The sequence below is a fragment of the Apiospora kogelbergensis genome (genome assembly GCF_038363985.1).
Source record: "Apiospora kogelbergensis strain CBS 113332 chromosome Unknown utg000007l_segment0_segment0, whole genome shotgun sequence".
Lineage (NCBI taxonomy): Eukaryota > Fungi > Ascomycota > Sordariomycetes > Amphisphaeriales > Apiosporaceae > Apiospora > Apiospora kogelbergensis.
Genome location: NW_027117424.1, coordinates 3,507,457 through 3,528,395, shown reverse-complemented (window position 1 = coordinate 3,528,395; position 20,939 = coordinate 3,507,457). Strand labels below are relative to the sequence as shown.

The following is a 20,939-nucleotide window of genomic DNA, read 5'->3' as shown; positions in this document are numbered from 1 at the left end:
GCAAGGAAGCAGAGTGCGACTGCGACGATGATGCGGGGTACGTGTATTCTACTGCCAAGTTGAGAGTGCCCATGAAGCAGGGTCTTTGAAGACATCCGGCGAAGAAGTATCTACAATGGGGATAGTATACTTGGAGGCAAATGCAAGCATCGATTGCCGGTATTAAAAAAGAAGGGCAGCGGGCAGTGAAGTCGGGGTTCACTGCTTGGCTTCGCCTCACCGACATGACTATGGTGTTGTTTTTGGATGGAAAAGTTGTCGAGGCCCGAAATCTCCATGACGATCGCGACCTCAATTGGTGTTTTTCTTGCTTAGTTCTAGGACCAAGGCTTGTAAAACCACCACGGCTACTACCTATGGTGCATGATGGATACTGGCCATGGGAATTGCTGAAGAGATTTCTCGCACGCAGATTCTTTCTAGGGCCATAAATCGTGACACATGGATTTCCTAGAGAGCCTGGAGACGCGGTTCTTGTCCACCACGACCTGCTACGCTGCTCACCCATTGGGCCAATTGCTCAGTCACTTAGCGGTCGCCACACGGCGGGCGCATCCACTAAAGAGCTGCTGTGGGGAACACACGCAGACACGCCCTGAAGATCCAACACGATGCATGACAAGTATGGACTGCACGGTAATGGTATCAACCGAAGAGCCGCCTATGCAACCACTTCCCATTGCACAAATTGATGCCAGGACGTCACGGCATCCCATCGGCATAGTAGCAACCAGGCAATGAGCGTCAGGAACATGCTGACAAGGGAATGGCTCAGGTTACTACCGGTCAACCCAGCGTATCAGAGTAACGCCAATGGTACCCCGCAAAGCACAACAGTCGAAACGGACGAGTGAGAGGCGCCGGTGGTCGATCACGTCAACGGCCCCGACAATAATGCCATCTGCGTTGCCCATGTTTGCCCATGATGCCATGGACCCCCGGGGACAAGGGGACGTCCACCCCTAGTGCCATCGAGCACACCTCACGCTTGCACACCTCAATTCGGCCTTTCTCTCCCCGACTTGACTCGGCCTTTCACTAAAACAAGCTGCTTAACAATGCTTAACACAACTAGATCCCCCCTTAGCACCGTTCCGATTAAGAATCCAGTTATATAGCGGGCCACGACCCGTAGTCCTGGATCTTGCAGAACTGGGAGTGTGTGAGTTGATGGATGGCATTCTCTGCAAGTGGAAAACCCTGTCCTAGTCCCAGCAAGCCGTCAGTGGGGGTCTTCTGTCAGATACTTTACGTAGAGGAGCATTCGAGGCCATAATAAAAGTAGACGCAGATCCCCTTTCGAGTTTCTCTATATTCAGATTCCTCCGCGAGTTCCTTCTCCCTTCCCCCTCCCCTCTGCCATCCCGACGTCGACATTTGCCGTATCGGTCCAGAGAGCGAGTGAGAGAAGTCAGAAGTCGAGCAACAGCACTTCATCGTCATCAAACATGTCGATGATGAAGCAGCCCTCGGAGATCGAGGCCGGCAGCGTGCCTCCGCGCGCCCCTTCGCCCCCCGCGGGGAAGGGATACTATGCCAAGTCGGACGGTGACGGCGACCACAGCGGCAGCGGCAGTGACAGCAGCCACAGCAAAGACCTGGACGAGGCCTACGCCGTGTACGCGGCCGCCGGGGACCTGGACGCATCCGCAGCCGAGATGAAAGCCGTCCTGCGGAAAGTCGACTACCGCATCGTGCCCATCCTCTTCACGACGTACATGCTGCAGTACCTCGACAAGAACTCGATCAACTTCGCCTCGGCCTTCGGCCTGAAGCAGGGGACGCACCTCGGCAATAACGAGTACCAGTGGTTGGGCTCCATCTTCTACTTCGGCTACCTGGCCAGCAGCTTTCCCTCGGGCTACCTGCTGCAGCGCCTGCCCATCGGCAAGCTCGTCTCCTTCACCACGGTGGCGTGGGGCATCATCCTGATCACGACGCCGGCCTGCACGTCCTTCGCCGGGCTCGCCGTCAACCGCTTCCTGCTGGGCGCCTTCGAGGCCACCGTCAACCCGGCCTTCGTGCTCATCATGTCGACCTGGTACACGAGCGCCGAGCAGCCGCTGCGCCTCGAGGCCTACTACTGCACCAACGGCCTGGCCACCATGTTCGGCGGCCTGATCGGCTACGCCGTCGGCCACATCACGACGGGCCTGCCGCGCTGGATGTACGTCTTCGTCATCTTCGGCGCCGTGAGCACCGCCTGGGGCGTCGTGAGCCTGTGGGTGCTGCCCGACAGCCCCGAGAGCTGCAAGTTCCTGACGGAGCGGGAACGGGCCATCGCCGTGGCGCGCGTCGCCGCGAACCGGCAGGGCGTCAAGAACAAGCACTTCAAGTGGGACCAGGCCGCCCAGTGCGTGCGCGACCCCAAGACGTGGATCCTGTTCCTCATGTCGGTCGGCGCCCAGGTGCCCAACGCCGCCATCACCAGCTTCACGTCCATCATCGTCGGCAGCTTCGGCTTCGACACCCTCGGCACCCAGTACCTGCAGATCCCCGGCGGCGCCGTGCAGTTCCTGGCGCTGCTGGCCGGCGGCTGGATCTGCTCGCGCTGGCCCACCGGCACGCGCTGCCTCACCATGATCGTCGCCAACCTGATCTGCATCGTCGGCGCCGCCATGCTCATCGGCCTGCCCAACGACGCCAAGTGGGCCCGCCTCGTCGCCCTCTGGCTGTGCTACTTCCAGGGCCTCGGCTTCAGCATGGCCCTGACCATGATCTCGTCCAACATCGCCGGCTCCACCAAGAAGCAGCTCACGTCCGCCATCCTCTTCACGGGCTACTGCGTCGGCAACATCATCGGGCCCCAGACCTTCCGCGACAGCGAAGCCCGTAAGTACATCCCATCCATATGTATATGTCCCTCCTCATGTGCATCTGCTCTAACACGCGTCTTCTGTAGCCAACTACCAAAGCGCCTACATCGCCATGTTGGTCGGGTACGCAGTCAAGCTGTTCGCCATCTTCGCGCTGCTCGCGTACATGTGGAGGGAGAACCGCCGGCGGGACCGCGCGGGTCCAATGGACGAAAAGGCGGCGATTGAGGCTGGCATGCACGACCTGACCGAGCTGGAGAACAAGGGGTTCAGATACAGCTTGTAGAGCAGGATCGAGGTTCATCAATTTAACGTTCAATACTTCTCAGTTGCTCTGGCTGCTTCTTCTTAACTGTGCACCGCTTTCGCTTGTTGGACGCGATGTCACGAGAACGATGGGGTACTTTTGACAATGTCGGAGTGACGAGGGTTTCAATCGCGGAGACTCCAAGGCTTGGTAGCTTGGCAATGGTTGAACGTGCATTGCTGCTTTGGACCATTAGGTCCAAGCAAATGGCGTAAAGGCGGCGTCACAGATGCTAACCTCAAAGTCATCCCGTTTCAAGCTGCTTGGGCATCTTGAACAAATATCATCTGGCAAACCTTCACTTGAAATTGGGTTTCTCACTTCGACACCATCGCCTATTTTACTCTCCCACGGCTCCTGGGGACCTTTCGGGCTTCTGTTGATGCAAGCTTACACGTTTACAGCCATCACGAGAGCACAGTCGCAAGTTCCAAGGCATGAAATTCGATTGTTGAGCCGCAACGGCGGAATCTACGGTCGTAATCTCATAAGACATATTGGTCTAAAAAGAATGTCCTAAGTCTATTTCGATCCTCCAAAACCGCATCGCGCCTGCTTCTAGACGTCTAGAGCATATCCGGCACCGACAATCGGATGTTGTTGTAGGTAATGGATGGCTTTGGTGTGCAATGCAACAATGTCTGAAGGTGTCGAGATGCAGTGCCTATTTACATCATCGACTCGATCTTCTTGACGCAGTCGGGGAACTCCTTCCAGTCATACATGATGACGGCGGCATTGCACTGTTCCTTGAGGATCTTGGCCATCTGTTCCATCTTCTCCTTGCCCTCCTCGATGCCGTAGACACCGACGTAGCCGATGAGGGGAATGCCGGCGCGCATGGCAGCGGTGGCACCGCTCTTGCTGTCCTCGACAGTCAAACACTCCTTCTGGGAAACGCCGAGCTTCTCGCAGGCGAAGTTGTAGATGGCGGGGTCGGGCTTGGAGGAAGGCTTCTCCATGCTGGTGGCAGCGCTGTAGACGTGCTCGTCGGGGGAAGTAGTGGTCGATGCCGACCTTCTTGATGGAGGCGACAACACGGGGCTTGGCCGAGGTGCTCACGACGGACATGGGGTAGCCCTCCTTCTTGGCCCAGGCGAGCTGCTCGAGGACACCGGGGCAGGGCTCGCACTTCTCGCTGAGCTTGGCGGTGACGGCACCGAGCTCGCGGTCGACGTAGGCGTCGACCTCCTCAGGGCTCATCTTGAATTCATGCTTCTGCTGGAGGCCAACGAGCATGCCGCGGAAGTTGTGGCCGACGAAGTCTTCCAAGAGCTGCTTGACGGTGTAGCGCTCCGACTTGCCGAACTTCTCGAGGACCTCATTGGTCAGGTCGGTGCAGGCCTCGAAGGCCAGGTGCTCCGACAGGCAGAGGGTGTTGTCGCAATCGAGGAGGATGTACTTGCACTACAAAGTCACGAAAAGGGCATCAATTAGTACGCTTCCTTGAATGACAAGTTTTTGGGTGTTGGTTGCTGCAATTGTGAGTATCTATCGCATCTAGGACGAAGCTTACACGAGGCATTTTGGGCGAGTGACGTAATGGGCCTGAAGTGGGGTTTTGGTATGCTTCGTTGCTTTGTTTCTCGAAATGGACTTCTGCTGTTGACAAGCGTTAGAGGGAGGGAGAGATGCTAGGCTGGGGACTAATGATCGTCAAGGGGATCTCACGACAGAAAAGAAGGTCAAGTCGAGTCAAGTCAACTTCTAGCGGATTAGGATTGTTGTTCGATTAAATACGATGGATGGGATCAGATCGAATGGAAGAGAGAAGAGGGGGAAATGGCGCAGGCCTGATTGACAACTTCCAGTTTGTTGACTTCTTCCTCAGCAAACGCCCCTCCGGCGAGACACCCGACTTCCAAAAGCAACTGTTACCTTCCGCCCATCGCCAATTGAATTGTCCATCGTTAAAGTCGTACCTGCCAGCCCAAGCAGCCTAGCAGCCTACCCACGCACCACGCTTAGGTGTTAGGTTAAGGTGCGCCATGAGGTGGGGTTTTCTGTCGGGCAATTCGGGTGGTGGTCAGCTCTTGAAACAGGCGGTTAGGCGGACAGCCAGACACGAAGGCGGGGTAGTAGCTTCCGCTCGGTGTTTGGTGGTGTCAGCAGTGCAGCAGTGCAGCAATTCATGCCAGTAAAACGTAAAGCACATGCAGCTGCCAGCCAGCAGCGAGACAGCAGCAAGAGCTTGCGATTCTCGTCTCTCTTCCTCTCGACCAATCACACAGCCAAGACAGTCCCACATGCAACGTCTTCCAGCCAACTACGCCCAATCCATCCCCGTCGGATACATGCCATCAATAAGAAGATCGGATCTGAGACAATATGCATTCAATCTCCCATTCAGGAGCCTAGACCGTCTAAGCATTGCGATATCGGCCAGAGAGTCCTCACGAGGTTATGCCATCCAGTCAATCTAAGATTAGGGATTCTTCTTGTCAAATTTGCCTTTGTCGGGTGCCCGTGTCTGTGAACATAACCTGAAGTTTGTTCTTCGAAGCCGAGCTCCAACTCCTGGAAGCTAAAGTACAGGAAGCTCATCAGCTCACACCAAGTTCGCCAGTTCATCCAATCCACGCCTGCCTCCAGCCACTTCGTTGATTAGCCAACTGCCTCGACATCAAAACCCATTTCGTTGTGGCTCGAACAATCATGGCTGATCTCATCAGCAGTGCCTTCGCTAGCTACTTCTCCGGTTTCTCCTTCGTGCTCCTCGGGCAAATGCTGCATCCATAGCCAGTTCTCCAGGTCGTTAAGCCGGAAGTGATAAGGGATGAGTGGCCCATAGTGCTTCTCAAGAAGACTTCCGAGATAACCGTCCATGTCTTGCTGTGTTAGGGCTTCGGGATGGTCGGGGCCGTACTCATCCATGTCGATGGCAAGCTGTCGCTCGCTGAAGACCTTTGCGCGGGCGTAGTCTTTGTACACAGCCGCCATCTTCGCGGCAAACTTGTAGGTGTCAGGGGCATGCGCCATATCGAGGCAGCTGGATTCGATCAGGTATCGCTGTCGGTAGGCCAATCGGAGGCCAATCTCGAGTGACATGTTGTTCTCCTTGAGGAACTTGTCAATCTCTTTGATCTCCAGGATGATGGTGTCTAATTCATCTATCATTTCCTGTGGAAGTGTGCAAATCTTGCAGACGCAGGTGAAGTGGAAACCATCCTGGAGGATTCTCTGGCGTTCTGCACGGGTCTCGAGATTGATGTAGGTGATGGTGATCTCTTGCCCTGCCTCAATGTCGCACAGAGCGTGGATGGCCATCATTCCCAGTTTGACATTCCAATTGCTACGGGCGGAAGGCAGACAGTCGTGATTAAACTGAGATGCCGTGAGGAACACACCACCCTCACCTCCTGGACCAAAGGCAAGGGCGTTGGTCTCGACGATGCCAAGCGGGATCGGAAGGCTCATGCCATGGATGTTGCGAAGGGAGAAGAAGTGGCGTTGCTGATCTCGGGTCAAGCTGCGTAGCTGTTTGAGCACCAATTCGTTGAGAGCCGGAGCATTTCGAGCCTCGTCAAAAGTTGGCAGAGTGATGATAGGGGACTCGGCATGGATCCTGGTGCCTTTGGCGATAGCTGATGTAGCGATCACGCCATTGCCTTTGCCCGGAACAGGCTGGATTGAGAATAACTTCTTCTGTTCTAGATCTGACATGTTGAAATGCGGATGGTTCCCAAAAAGAAATTAGGAGCAGGTACGTGAAAGATTAGTGCTTTAATTGCCGCTTGATTGCAAAAACACGATGGTGATTCCGATTCTTTTTTTTGCCTGTCTCTTGGTGAATACATCAAAATTGTTTCCTGGTTGACCCAACTGTGAATCAGACAACAATCAAGTCACCACAACAACTGCAGAATCAATAATTTGCACACGTTTTTTTGAGCTTGGCCCAGAAACACATTGATTATGTCGTTTATCTGCACCAACTTGTTAGTAACATGCTTGACCAGATACTCCAGCATGGTTTGAGGCCTTATTAAGGAGTGAAAATACTGGTGAGTACCCTTCCTCAAAACCTGCTCGGGTCGTCAAGACCGTAATACAAGATGCATTTTCACTGATTATGGCAAAGAAAAACCCTCCATTAGTATGATTGTGTGTACATATTTTCCAATTTGTCATCTTCGCCCGAGTCATTTCTACTAGGTTGACAGCTCGACATTGAACCAAAATACACAAGAAACGTAATTTATCGTTGTGATATAGAACCAGAAAATCCCACAGTTTCAAGACAGCCGTTGATTCTGGGACCGGAATTACGAGGTCTTGTTCATCGTAGTTGATCCGACTCTTAAGGTCGCTGATGAAGTTCACTGAGAAATCATTGTTGCCCAGATTTTTGCTGTTGCCAGTGCCGGCCGGTGCTTTGGGATAAACTATTGCAACATACATCACTTCGCCGCGAGCCGGACCAGTGGCAGCCGGGTTGGCAGCCGGGTTTCCAGCAACAGCGGTAGGAACAATAGTAGGGACCGAGGACTCGACGCCTCACAGGCCTCTGTTGAGATCATCCTCCAAATGGTGAACGCTGACCAAGACCAGTCATCAGAATCCTCATTTTCTAACGAGAACATTGACTTCCGTTAAGAATAATCAACCGTTTCTTCTTCCCTTTGCTGCTTTTCTTCTCTGCCTCTTCACCGAACTCAGCAGTTTGGTATTTCTATCCACCTTCTCCTGGGAGTACCTGCGTGATGGGTTTCTTATACTTGCCCTTGAGGAAGGGACACAGTACTTCTCACACGCCATTTTTGGAACAGCCTCATATCATCTTGTTCAACACTCTCCCAAGGCCATTTACAATGAAATTGCTGTAGGCATCGACAGCATCACCTAATACAATGTTTATTTCGTATTCTCCAATTAGATCCTAGGCTATGGGTTGTATTCATAACCTATAGCTTCATCTATCGTTCCTATAAGCTCAAAACGAAGATTGAGGTTCTCCATGCCAGCCAATTGTTCTATTAATAGCATCGTATACGCCTCTAAAGCCCCTAGTATCGTTACAATCACTAAGTCGCTTAAGTGGAACGGGCTTAGCCTGTTGGCCCAATGGTGACAGATGCAACGCGCTTGGCCAGAAGGGATTCCCCCCGGTAAGCTGCATCCTAAGAACAACAAAAGCTTATGATATTGCGTATATTCCATGTGATTCTTGTCCCCTCTGTCACCTTTTCTCCTGTCAACTTCTCTCGTTTCTGTCACTGTCTTTCCTCGACAAGTGCTGCCGTACCACGGAAATTTGGACATCATACTGCAGGCGTTGTCACGATCACCAAAGAGGCATTGCTTACAAACAAAAGTCCCCACGTTTTTGCCAAGATTCTCACCGCTCCTCGTTTATGCCGTTGAAAGGCAGGAATCAATCTCTCGATTGCCAGCCGACATGAGTGACACGACCCCCAAAACCGGACCGCCCAAGGTCATCAATGCCGCGCTCTTTAAGATGGGCACCAGGTCCATGGCGGAGGCGTTCAAGATCCTGGGATACCACACCCACCATGGCCTAGACGACGTCTGGGCCAACCCGTGGGCGGGCATGGAGAAAGGCGCCGAGGCCACCTGGCCGGACTTTGCCCATCCCCCTGGCAAGACACCAGCGACGCCGCCGGCGCGCTTCACGCGAGCGCAGTGGGACGAGGTCTGGGGCCAGTACGACGCGGTGACGGATTGCGCCTCGCCCTTCACCGAGGAGCTGGTGCAGGCCTATCCGGACGCGAAGGTCGTCGTGGTGCAGCGCAACTTCGACACGTGGTGGCCGAGCGTGCGGAGCGGGGTCCTTGCGCCCATCTTCGACTGGACGCTGGACATCATGCTGCTCGTGACGGCGTTGCCGCCCGTGACGGCGTCGCGCGCCATGATGTGCGGGCTCTTCGGCACCCAACACTACCGCGAGATGGACGAGCAGCGGGCCCGGGAGACGTACGACCGCTACTTCCGCCGCGTGCGGGAGCTGGTGCCCGAGGAGTCGGGCCGCCGCCTCGAGTACAAGATGGGGTCCGGCTGGGAGCCGCTGTGCGCGTTCCTGGGCAAGGAGGTCCCGGACGTGCCGTTCCCGCGCGTCAACGAGACCGAAGAGTTCATTCAGGGCAACAAGAGGGAGTACCGCACGAGCGCCCGGATGGCCTGGGCGGCGATCAAGCCCTGGACTTTTGTGGCCTTATCGGTTGGAGCTGTGGTTGTGGCGATCAAATACTATCGACCTTGAGTCGCGGCATGCTCACTAACCTGGAGACAGTGGCCTCATTTACAAGCAGCTGTATCAAGTTCGCTGTCTCAGGCACCTTACGCATCTAGTTAGGCAATTGAAAACATGTCGCTGGTTCAAGCGAAAACAGTGAAGCATCGTATCCCCCAGTGCAGATGTGGCGCAGGCCTCCAAATAGTTCCCATGACGTCGCAGGTCATTTGGACAGCCCCATGAAGGCGCAAGGACCAAGCCCGCTCGTCCTTGCTGATCGATGGGCGAAACTTTGGCCAGAGTCGCATGACGAGGACGGCTAGAGTTGTTGAAGCGATAACTAAAACATTTGCCGTCATCTGTCATGGCGGGAATGCCACGAACAACGTTTGTGTCACTTAGCACCCACGGGACGGGCACAGGCGGGCTGCGGCAGACGCGGGAGGTAACCGCCAACACCAGCCGAGCATGCGCTTTGCTCTTAGAGTTCGAGGTGCGAGAGTCAATCAATCGGTCATCATCACCGGTGTGGAAGAATGGTTCCAGAAATCATTGCCGCCGGAGTGGATGACGATATCTCAGTTGTCCCACACTCAGTTGTCGCCTCGTATTGCAACATACCGAGAAGCCAAAAATAACCGCCTGCATCGGATTGAACCAGAGTCTTCTCGACCTCTCAGCCTCTGCCAAGTCGCACAATATTGAGCAAAGGAATGGATCGAAATATCCGGTTGGCAGTTGAAGGCCAATTGGGGAAGTACGTAGGGACGGATATGGCGGCGGCCAAAATACTGGATTGAGATCGGCCAGTGGCTAAGGCACGCTAGGTCAAATTGGCCCAAAGACTCCAGGGTTCAAACGTTGATCGTCGCAAGAATAGCGAATCACACCGTCGAGATTAGGGCCTGCTGGGCATTTCATGCAAGGAACAGGGGAGCGCTAAAATATGCTGCAGATGGTGTCTTTGGCCCTGCCTTTCCCCAGTTTCTGGGCCGCAAAGCCCCCTAGCTCGCTGGGCAAAATCCGTTCTCCTTCGGTACATTTGCTGCAGTCCCCTTACAGTGCTTCGCTGCAGGTGAATGTAGCACTCTAGCACTCTAGCACTGTCGGTAGGTAGCATAAGCAACAAGCATCCCCTGAGATAAGCGATCAATGGCCGATATGCACCCCCCTATCCAACTCTAATTCATCACCATCATCACCCTCTCCCCCTCACTCCCTCTGTCGTTCTTCTTTGCAATGCTCGATTGACCGCCCAGCGCAGACATCTATTTGCAACTCCTGCGCATCCATTCATTTCGTGAAATTACTGTACTGCACCGTGCTTGCAGGCGGTTGATTAGGTACTCCTCCTCGGTTCCATCGCCTCTCATTTGCGACATCTCCACCCGCTCCAAGGCAGGATCCAGGACAAGACCCAGAACAGGTACAACCGTTCCTTGGCTTGCCGTGTTGTTTTCTCCATCTGAAACATCACACCAACTCCCCGACTCAGGTTCGCCCTGTCATATTAGTATTACACCGAACAGGGCCTCCCTCCGATCTTCTGTGTGTCTTTCCTTTTTCTGCGCGCAGCAACAATTATTCGAACCGACGACTTACAACAGCCTACGCCACACTCCTTTGTTAACGGGCTTCGCGGTTCACCCATTGTGTCCACGCCCTTTACCTCCGTCACTCCTTTGCCCGAAGAAGCAGTTTCCTCGGTCCATTGGCCAGGTTAGACGAGTAATCCATCCCTTCCGACCACGACCAAGACCGCGATCGAGAAACATGCCGTCTACGCGATAAACAACAACATAATATCGTAACTTTGCAGCATCTGTGGTGCTACACCGTCTGCCACCCGCCGCTATCTCTCTGGGTAATACCAGGGACCTAAGCCATCGCTCCTTATACATCCGTCGAGTCTTCGTTTTACTGAAGACCTCGCATTCCGCTCCTTCGTATCATTTATTATACGATCCAATACCGACAAGATGATGTCGCCCTATTCGGTCGTCTCAGCCTCTGCGCTGCTGGTTTCGCTTCTTTCTTCCCCTGTTGCCGCCCAATTGCATACTCTCTGCAACCCCTTGGAGAAGGACTGTCCTCCGGATCCTGCTCTGGGCACCGCTCACACCTTCAACTTCAACTCGACGCCGCCTTCCGGCACTTTCAACACCACCGCCGGTGAGGTCAAATACGACAAGGACACTGGCGCCGCTTTCACCATCGCCAAGCAGGGTTACTCCCCGACCCTTACATCCAACTTCTACTTCTTCTTTGGAAGAACCGAGGTCATCATGAAGGCCGCGCCTGGCCAGGGTATCATCAGCTCCATTGTCTGGAAGAGTGACGATCTGGATGAGGTCGATTGGGAGTTCCTCGGCAGCAAGCCCGGCGAGGCTTCCACCAACTACTTCGGAAAGGACCGTCGCGACAACACCAACGCTGGCTACCACCCCGTCGAGGGCGGCGTTCAGGCCGATTTCCACAACTACACCTCCGTCTGGACCAAGGAGAAGCTCGAGTGGCATCTCGATGGCAAGTTGATCCGCACTTTACTGCCCAAGGACGCCAACAACACCGACAACTACCCCCAGACCCCCATGATGCTGAGTATCGGTATCTGGGCTGGTGGTGACCCTGGCCAGCCCAAGGGCACCATCGAGTGGGCCGGCGGTCCCACTGACTTTGATGCTGGTCCTTACACCATGCACGTCAAGAGTGCCCGTGTGGAAGATTTCTCCAAGGGCACCGAGTACAGCTATGGCGACCGAACCGGCAAATGGGATAGCATCAAGATCAAGGAGTAAGTACATGGATATTGCTAAACAAAGTACCTGATGAGCTATGACTAACATTATGAAAAAGACCCGAGAAGAACTCCACCGCTATCGAGAACATCAACCGCCCGCCGCCGGAGCCCGAGAAGTCGGTCGGCGAGAAGTGGGACGCCCTACCCTCGAGCACCAAGTCCGGCGTCTTTGCCGCGGCCGGTGGTGTCGGCGCCCTGGCCATCATCGCCCTCCTGGTTTACTACTTCCGCCAGCGCAGCCGCGGCCAGAAGGAGGCGGCGCGGTACGCGGCCGAGCAGGAGGCGGAGCGCCAGGAGCTGGAGCAGTTCCGCAAGGAGGGCCGCGACCCCGACGCCCTGGAGCACGAGGCCACCGAGTACAACCCGCGCGCCATGGGCGCCGGCCCCAACTTCTCGAGCTACTCGGCCGTGCCCAACGACCACGAGCGCAGCAACTCGCTTAACAGCATGGACGTGCCCGAGAAGGCCGCCGCCGCCTGGGACCCCACCAGCAGTGGCGGTGCCGCTCCCACCGGCCACATGCCCCTCCTCACCCACGACCCGGATGCTGCACCCCAGCGCAGCAACACCTTTGACGGGCGCGCGCCGCAGAGCCCCTCGCAATACGCCCCTGAGCCGCCTCGCAGCAACACGCTGCGCTGAGCGGCCGCCGGTTAGAGCGCATGTGCTTGCTTGTCTTTCTGCGGGCACGGCTTGTTGTGATTTGATACTCTTCTGATCTGCTTGATGGTCCGGTATTATTGAAAAGCAAGAAGGAGAGTCATCTAGTCACCATGATCTATGAAGGTTTTCTCTTTGTCACTGGGAAGTAAATCCATCGTCTCTGTTTTCCGTGTAATAGACAGCGCGTCCGGAAGCGCGGGCTCCGTTGGTTGGCTTGCAGGTGTATATATACGTTGTAGTAGGATCGGCCCGGCTTTCCCTTTTTTGAAAATAAAACAAACTCGATTTTCGGGCTTTTACATTGCTGCCCCCCCACATATATATATATATATATCCCACGTACGACTTGGTTTTGGGGTTAGATGCTGATGAGTGTTCGCTGGTGAGTCCGGTCGAATGAACACTTATTTGGAGTCGCAGCCTTGAACTGCAATTCCTGTGTTTCCTAGGCTCGCCTCTAACTGCAGGTAGCTGTGTGACTGCCGGAATCAGGCACTTAAACATGCTCAAGCTATGCGATGACAGTTCCAGCCGGACGGTTCCTACTTCGTCTGGATTATCGGACGATGGGAAGAAGGCCAATCCGCGTCTCCTCAGCCGAATCGTGTCGAGTTTCTCCTACGAGGCTACTGGACGCCGCGAAACCCTATTCTGACGTACGGTGATATGCGTTCAGCCCTGAGCCCTGCCAGCATCGTAAGCAATCAGGTAAGTGTGTGCTCGGGCGGCGGGGGGCACGGTTGATTGCTTCCGGCCACCTGGCTCGATTAGTCGGTTAATTCTCCGTGAGTGGACCGGAGCTCCCTCCCGCAGATGGGGGTTAGAAGTGCAACGTCAGTATTCGTCTTGCATGAATGAGCGTAAGACGAGGCAAAACTGCTTGTGCCGTTGCTAAGGCACTGCACTCTGGTCACAGCTACAAGTCAGAGTTAAGCTTCGGTCCAGAGGCATTTCACCACCCCCTGCCGGACCCCATAGCTAGAGAAATCTGTGTTGCCGGCAATCGGGGCTGAAATCGGGGCATTTAATATCTCTCAGCCATTCTACGTCACATAGTACAGTCGAGGATCCTTATCACGGGGCCGGCCTGCCAACTAGCACCTGGGGAAGGCTGAAAGCGAGGACTAGATGCTAGGGCTACTTCTGAAGGCATGTAAGATCTTGACTGATTCATGTTCAATAATCTTGTCACAAAGATGATGTAGTCAGGCACTCAGGCATTAGGCAAGAGATCATCATCGATAGCATCAATCCCCTAGAACATTACGAAGTGGAAAAGTCCATGTTTATAAGACTGAACACCGCATTGTTGGGGATGGACTAATTTGTACTTGTCAATATGCAATAACCAGTAACTAACTGCGTCCCCCTATACCGCCCTATTCCTCACAGTAATTCTTTGGTATAAACTGCCGGTAATCTCACCAAACATGAAGCTTTCACACATTCTTAGTATCACCCTGCTGGCCTCCACAGCCAGCGCCGGCGGCGGCTGGGCCTGGTCTCCCTGGAAATACGCACGAGGATCGATGCCAAAGAGCAGCGAGACGTCATCAGCCACCGCGTACCCGACTTCGCAACCCAGCAAGCACAAAACATTTTCGATTAAGCCCAAGCCGGCAAAGCCCTCGAAGACGACAACGACCACCACGGCGGGACAGGAGCCGGAGACGAAGCCGGCGCCTACTCACACCTCGACCATAAAGGTCTACGCCACTGTCAGCGAACACCCAGAGAAGTGCGCGACGTGCGCTGGTAGCAGCCCCTCGAAGGAGGAGCCGAGTCCCACCGCTGTGGCTACATCATCCCAAGCAGCACCCGAACAGTCATCGCATGAAGAAACGACTCAACCTGAGGACACTCCGACTTCGTCGGCACCCACCCAGTCAGGGCCGGATTCCACGCTGCATCTCACCATCACGTCTCATCTCACCAAGACCGTGACGGTGCCGGCGACACAGACGGAGCAGCCGGTCGAAGAGACGAGTGAGCCTAGTAAAGTCCCGCAGCCGGGTCCAGACGTTGAAAGAGGTAGTTCAGGAGGAGGGAACTGAGACGAATGCATAGCAAGGTCTAGCAATCTGATCTGGGGATTCAAGGGGTCATCGACCCTGACTGGTTCGATACGAGACGTGGAAAAGCTTTGATGCATTCAAACATATCATGAACAGAAAAGTCACAGAGTGCGGGAGCCTAGGATGCGTGTCGAATAGTCAAGTTAGATGTAAAAGGCTTGATCGAGTTATGCTAGAGACCCCTAACTTAGAGACATATATAGGAAAGAAGAGGATAACTAGGAAATGTTTCCAGTCATTCGTTCCACCAGGCTCTCAAACCGGTTGCATTGCTGCTCTATTACCTGTTCCCAGGCCCCGTCTGGTTTAGGTTGATGAACGTGCAAGGCACACCGCGGAAGAGCATACCAAAAGGGCGCTGATAGGCTTGCAGCTAATGCCACGCTGCAAGACCATACACAGCGATGCAAGCGTATATGAAGGCAAAAGAATGGCAGTTGGGCGAAAGAGAGCCCACAGCCCCTTTTTCGTCCAGTTCTCTCCCCCTTTCGGGCATCAACATACACCGCCCTAGCACTACCACCTAGCCCACCGTACTTTACTGCTTGCAGGTCTGCCAGTTGACGTGCAGCTGCTGGGTGAAGGCGACGGTGGCGTCGTCGTCGGAGATCTGGCCGAAGGCGGTCGCGTTGGTGCTGGTCAGGGCGATGCGGTTGTTGATGTTGAGCAGGCCGGTCTGGCCGCAGGGCGACCAGATGACCGACGTCGTCGGGATCTTGTCCTCCTTGGTGTACACCTGGCCGCCCTCCCAGGCGCCGCCGCCCGTGATCGAGGTGCGGGTCGTGGTCTGTTCAGGGAAAGGAAGTGATGATAAGTATTAGCGTGTAAAGGGTTCAGGTTCATGTTGTGTGGAAAATGGGAAAAGGGGGACTGGTGGCATGGGCTTCTTCAGAATTATTGAATGGGGTAAAGGGGATGAGAGGGCTGTTGTCACGTGAGGCCATGCGTGTCGGTAAAAAAAGGAGTTGAGGTTGAGTTGGGTGTTCTAGCCGGCAAGCGAGTAGAAAGGAACAAACGAAATATCGACATACCGTAGCAGAAGCATCTTGCGAGAAGTAGTAGGTCGAGAAGAAGGTGCCGGTCACGCCCTTCTCGAGCTGGGCGTAGCCATGGTACGTGGAGTCGACGAGGGCGTACTGGAAGCCGCCGGGGTACTTGAGGTTGAGGTGAAGCTGGCAGTTCTTGGTCCGGTCCGTGACCTGAGTGCCGGGTCCGATCAAGGTCTGGAAGCCGTCGAAGCCAAATGTGATGACCTGCGTGTACCATTGTTAGTTAACGGTCATTGCGGTTGCCAGATAGGAACTCCTTAGCAACAGGGTAGTCTTCACGGAGAGAGACTTACAGTTCGGTCGGGAGAGATGTCGGTGGTCACGGTGCCCTGGGGGCAGCCGTTCCCGGACGAAGAGGCGCTGACGATCTGAATACTGTCCGGAGAGGGCTGGTCGCCATTGCCAATGATGCCAATGGGGGTAGCAGCCGCGAGGACGGGAAAGAGAATGGCGGCGTAAGATCGCATCTTTAATAACGGGGGTGGATTTATGGTGATAAAAGTACGTGGGGTTTAGGGTAATTTCCTGTAAAGATGGTGAATCGTTGCCCGAAATGAGTCTCGGATGACTGAGAATGCGGTGTGACGACGATGAGGATCTCTGAGACGGTTCTCTTCTGGTTCGAAGCTGCTGAAGTGGAAAGGATCGACCATCGTCAGTGACATTGACGTAGTATTTATACCCGTCTCGCTTGCCTACGAGAGCACATTCTTGTGCAGCAGAAGCGTTACGTTCCGAGCCAAATGCATGCCACTCTCCTTCCCATCCCGCTTCGTTCTACTCCCTCACTCGATTCCTCACTCGTAAGGCGGCAAGAGCTAGGTTCCCTGTCCCGTACGACAGACGGGTCGCCCGATGCTGACAGAGCTGATGGGAGAACAAGGTCTAGAGCATGGCTGCTGAACGCCCACCAAGGGCGTTTCGTCGAGGGAGGCCGCACCAGAGCCAGGCATGAAAAGACAGAAAGCGGCGCTAAGCCTGAGTAGAGCGGGCAATTTAGATTGCTCTATGCACTCAAGAGGACAACAGCATTCGTTGGCGCTTTCGGGATACGCCTTTCTCGGGCTGGTAAGGAGAGGGAGAGTGTGAGAGTAACCGTGATTGAGGCAACCTAGCCCAGCTGGCACGGTAGCGTCGTCCCATCAGCTGCCGTGGATTTTGCGGATGAATCGGGAAGCGAGAACATTTTAGATGAAAAACATATTAAATACACCGACGTAGAACGTCGAGACCACGACTCGAACCTGGGATGTGGAGAACTGTCTTTATTTAGAAACATGAAACTCGTGACAGACCGAAGATCTGGTTCTGGGGGGAGATGCTCTCGCGAGATGATCCACTGAGCCGACCATTGGCCAGCCGGCTGGGTAGCTCGAAGACGGGATAGAATGACAGGAGGGAGGTAGCGAGAGTAGAGACTCAGCTCTCCGTGCATGGGATGGAGTTAGTCCAATATTGATTCGCGACCTTTTACTCCGCGGACGCCGCGTGCGGCTTACGACGGAGGTGAAATATGAGTACTCGTGTTGTCACACCGCCCGCGTGAGAGAGACAGATCTAGGTCCAGCCGGTGGGCCAGATAGCCATGGCGCCATCGAGCGAGTCTGGGGCTACGAGGTGGTATTCGATACTATTTTTGACCCCAATTAGGGGTTCTGATAGATTAAGCTTAATTGTCTTTGCATGAGGCCTTCTGAGGGCCAGCTGGACTGGTTGAGGAGGGGTCAAGAGAGTCGCAGCGCTGAGGCATACTTGAGAATGCCTGGCCGAGTCTGCTGTCGCTAAGTGCATCTCATCACCTGACATGAAGGCTCGGTTCGCGCTGTGTTCAGGTTGACTCGACAAGCTGACTTGAGTCAGTCTTGTATCCCCTCGAATAGGTTGCTGAGCCTTACGAGACTGATATGCACTATATATGATCGATGGTGTGAGGAGGTTGTACTCCGGCTTCGAATATCTTCCGCGACAAGAACAGACAGGTCAGGACACCAAAAACCAGCCCCGACCATGTTGGCACCGCCCTTTGCGCCATGGTGAAACTTGAGCAATGGAACGGAGACTCGGTGAACTCGGCCAGGACCGCCGCCAAATATCGCTGGGTTCCCGGTAAGCTGTATTTGGGAAACATTCCGCTCTGACCAATCGTGTGTTACCCGGCCCCTTTAGCCTCTTTTTACCGAGGTTCAGGGGTAAACCGTGTTGCGTGTGTGGACGAAGGGTACACCACTCACCCACTGCCTTGTTCCACAGCATCCAGGCATCTTCGCAAAGAACAAGCAGGAAGAGAATAATGATAATAAGCAATGAAGGATCGACCACTAGTCCTGACCAAGTGAGTGCATTGGCACTTTGAATGGTGCGCATGCTTGGGGCCAGAACGTTCCAGCGCCGGGCCCCGACGACACGTTACCTGCTCACTGACACTGTAACCAGAAGAGGACCGCGGAGCGAAACGAACTGCTATATGGCAGGCATTTAGAGTGGTGGTGTTGCGCTATTGATATTGGAACGATGCAACCCAATGCTGACGGTCGGGTCCAAATTTAGAAGCACATAGGGTCCATCCATCCATGGCGACAGAGGGGTGGATGGGACGAAGGGTGGTGGCATTTCTCCGTTGCGACGACGACACGCGGATTGAGCACCTTGCAGGATGCGATTCGTTGAATGGCATGTTGGAATCACCCCGCACTGCTAAAATGTCGCGGGGCATGCCGATGCAGGCCGAGAGAAGAAGAACCCTAGGACGACCAGTTCTTGACAGTGAATTGGGTAGGCATCGCAAGTGTTGCCAATGAATCACTGATTCTATCATTGTACAACACACAAGTAAAGAGGAAGGGACCAAAAATAAGTTGAGTAAGGCCACCTGAAAATATCCTAGGGCTAAATAGCTGAGATCTAATACATATCAATGTCAGGGCCAGGAACGCCGGCGCATCCACGACTCGCGACAATGCCAATCCCTCCTACTACACTTGCTCTTAGGCCGCCTCGGCGGCCTTGAGCAGCCCAGCCAGGTTGATGCTCTTGGGCCGCTCGATGGGCAGCCCCAGGGCGCGGTCCCAGATGAGCTGGGCCAAGGGGCCCAGGCCGCGGCTGACGCCAAAGGTGGCGGTGTAGTAGAGGGTCTCGTGGAAGCCGTAGTGGTGGAAGAGGACGCCCGAGCTCGAGTCGACGTTGGGATACGGGTTCTTGGTCTTGCCGTGCTTCTTGAGCACCTCGGGCGCCACCTCGCTGTTCAGCTTTACTAGCTGGAATACTGGGTCCTTGGCGATCTCGGGCCGCGACGAGGCGTAGTCCATCAGCGCCTCGAAGCGCGGGTCGGGCTTGCGCAGCACGGCGTGGCCATAGCCCGGTACCACGCGGCCTGAGTTGAGCGTCGTCCAGAGGTAGTCGTGGACGTCCTTCTCGGAATAGCTAGAGGGTATTGATTCCTTCATTTGTAGGATCCATCGTAGCACTTCTTGAGCGGCAAGACTGGTAGGATGGTGTCAGTATTTTCTACACAAGAAATCAGAAGCTCGGGTTCTTTCCCTAGAAACTTACCCGTGTAAAGGTCCAGCCAAACCTTGCAGACCAGCACTGTACGACAAGAAAGGATCGCTAAGGGCGCTTCCGACTAGGTGAGTGGCGTGGGCGGAAACGTTTCCGCCCTCGTGGTCACCGTGGAGGGCGAGATACAGTCTCAGGAGATCCTGGAAGTTCTCATTCTCCTTCCCGCCTTTGCCCAACATGGCGGCAAAGTTGTAAGACCAATCCTGGTCGACATCGACGTCGGCGGGGAGCGCGCCGCCGCCGCGGTACGAGTTCTGGTAAATCTTGGCGGCGATGGTAGGCAGCTTCGCCAGCAGGCTAATGACGTCGTCAAACGTGGGCTCCCAATAATCGGCCTTGTTGATGCCCGCCTCGTAGGCCTTGGCGAACTTGGACGTGTAGTTCAACGCGCTGACGGCGATTGCGAACTGTGTCATGGGGTGCAGGTCCGTGGGGAAGCCGTCTAGGATTTTGTTGACGTAGTCGGGCAGGGCAGCCTGTTCGGCGAGCTCTTTGGAAAAGTGACGCGTCTGGTTCACTGACGGGACTTGGCCCGTCAGGAGCAGCCAGAACATGGCTTCGGGCAGCATCTCGGTGCCCGTGCGTCCTTTCGGGAGCTCCTTTTGGCAGTCTTTGATGGTGCGTCCATGGAAGCGAATGCCCTCGTTCGCGTCCAAAACGGATCCCTCCCAGACCATTGTTTTCAGGCCTCTGCGTGACAGTAGTCGTTAGTATGACTCTCGTCGGATGAGTTTGGATGGGGGTTTTTGGTACCTCATGCCGCCGATGGTATTCTCGATCTTGACTTCGCCAATGACCTTGTCGCCCTTGGCTTTAACCTTCTTCAGAAGCTCCCGCTTTGCCGGGATGACCTCCTTGAGCGTCGCCTTCAGGTCGGGTTCTGATGTGGAGTAGCATCTCGCCGCGGGTATTGCGACAGCGGGGACAGCTCTGGACTGGAATGAGACGGGTTTAGCTCACAACACCGGCGATCAGAGAACAACGCGGGACACGCTGAGAAAACAACAGATATACAGAAACATTTGAGGAAACGTTATGTATAACTTACACGAATCGCACCCAGAGCTCTCGTCGTTGTTCGTATGTTCATAGCCATTCTGACAGTCGGACTGGTTTTGGGGAGGGACCTCGGCTATTCGAGGGTGAAGAGGAAAGCAGTTTAAAGTACGGACCTGATCGCAATGGAATGGGACAACGGAGAAAGCAAATATGTGAAATGTCCACCTCCAACTTCGTTTCAGACAAAAGAAGTAGCAATCTTATGAGCACGGAAGAGTCGAGAAGAGAGAGAATTATTTTGAGGGACAGCTTTGGTCAGAAATTCGGACAAACAACCAAACAAACCGATCGACCTGCATTTCCCACCATCGATCCGGCGGCCAGCGGAGAGAGAGCATGTTATCGAGTTTACCGAGCTGCCTGCTTGTCCAATTGGATGGCGTCGGTCTCGGGCCCTGCCTAGAAGAGGATGACCCTGA

General features: G+C 54.6%; 8 protein-coding genes across 8 annotated transcripts; 4 read left to right on the top strand and 4 right to left on the bottom strand.

The window, feature by feature from the left end:
• Positions 1–1,448: 1,448 nt before the first annotated feature.
• Positions 1,449–3,102, top strand: PG998_011537 (uncharacterized protein; the record flags this gene model as incomplete). The annotated part of the gene is made up of 2 exons (XM_066878353.1): positions 1,449–2,832; positions 2,903–3,102. 2 exons carry the CDS (start codon positions 1,449–1,451, stop codon positions 3,100–3,102), a joined length of 1,584 nt encoding a protein of 527 aa, XP_066727407.1.
• A 689-nt stretch (positions 3,103–3,791) lies between these two features.
• On the bottom strand, positions 3,792–4,686 carry PG998_011536 (uncharacterized protein; the record flags this gene model as incomplete). Its single annotated transcript, XM_066878352.1, has 3 exons — positions 4,640–4,686; positions 4,141–4,530; positions 3,792–4,109 (listed from the first exon to the last, which is right to left on the bottom strand). The coding sequence occupies exons 1-3, from the start codon at positions 4,646–4,648 to the stop codon at positions 3,792–3,794; spliced, it is 717 nt and encodes a 238-aa protein (XP_066727406.1). The 5' UTR covers positions 4,649–4,686.
• A 1,041-nt stretch (positions 4,687–5,727) lies between these two features.
• On the bottom strand, positions 5,728–6,786 carry PG998_011535 (uncharacterized protein; the record flags this gene model as incomplete). Its single annotated transcript, XM_066878351.1, has 1 exon — positions 5,728–6,786. One exon carries the CDS (start codon positions 6,784–6,786, stop codon positions 5,728–5,730), a length of 1,059 nt encoding a protein of 352 aa, XP_066727405.1.
• A 1,735-nt stretch (positions 6,787–8,521) lies between these two features.
• PG998_011534 (uncharacterized protein) lies at positions 8,522–9,343 on the top strand (the record flags this gene model as incomplete). Its single annotated transcript, XM_066878350.1, has 1 exon — positions 8,522–9,343. The coding sequence occupies one exon, from the start codon at positions 8,522–8,524 to the stop codon at positions 9,341–9,343; it is 822 nt and encodes a 273-aa protein (XP_066727404.1).
• Positions 9,344–11,295: 1,952 nt separating this feature from the next.
• PG998_011533 (uncharacterized protein) lies at positions 11,296–12,758 on the top strand (the record flags this gene model as incomplete). Its single annotated transcript, XM_066878349.1, has 2 exons — positions 11,296–12,110; positions 12,173–12,758. The coding sequence occupies 2 exons, from the start codon at positions 11,296–11,298 to the stop codon at positions 12,756–12,758; spliced, it is 1,401 nt and encodes a 466-aa protein (XP_066727403.1).
• A 1,451-nt stretch (positions 12,759–14,209) lies between these two features.
• On the top strand, positions 14,210–14,833 carry PG998_011532 (uncharacterized protein; the record flags this gene model as incomplete). The annotated part of the gene is made up of 1 exon (XM_066878348.1): positions 14,210–14,833. The coding sequence occupies one exon, from the start codon at positions 14,210–14,212 to the stop codon at positions 14,831–14,833; it is 624 nt and encodes a 207-aa protein (XP_066727402.1).
• Positions 14,834–15,392: 559 nt separating this feature from the next.
• Positions 15,393–16,370, bottom strand: PG998_011531 (uncharacterized protein; the record flags this gene model as incomplete). The annotated part of the gene is made up of 3 exons (XM_066878347.1): positions 15,393–15,641; positions 15,886–16,107; positions 16,197–16,370. 3 exons carry the CDS (start codon positions 16,368–16,370, stop codon positions 15,393–15,395), a joined length of 645 nt encoding a protein of 214 aa, XP_066727401.1.
• Positions 16,371–18,887: 2,517 nt separating this feature from the next.
• Positions 18,888–20,557, bottom strand: PG998_011530 (2-methylcitrate synthase; the record flags this gene model as incomplete). The annotated part of the gene is made up of 4 exons (XM_066878346.1): positions 18,888–19,383; positions 19,453–20,151; positions 20,215–20,396; positions 20,510–20,557. 4 exons carry the CDS (start codon positions 20,555–20,557, stop codon positions 18,888–18,890), a joined length of 1,425 nt encoding a protein of 474 aa, XP_066727400.1.
• Between the last annotated feature and the right edge of the window lie 382 nt (positions 20,558–20,939).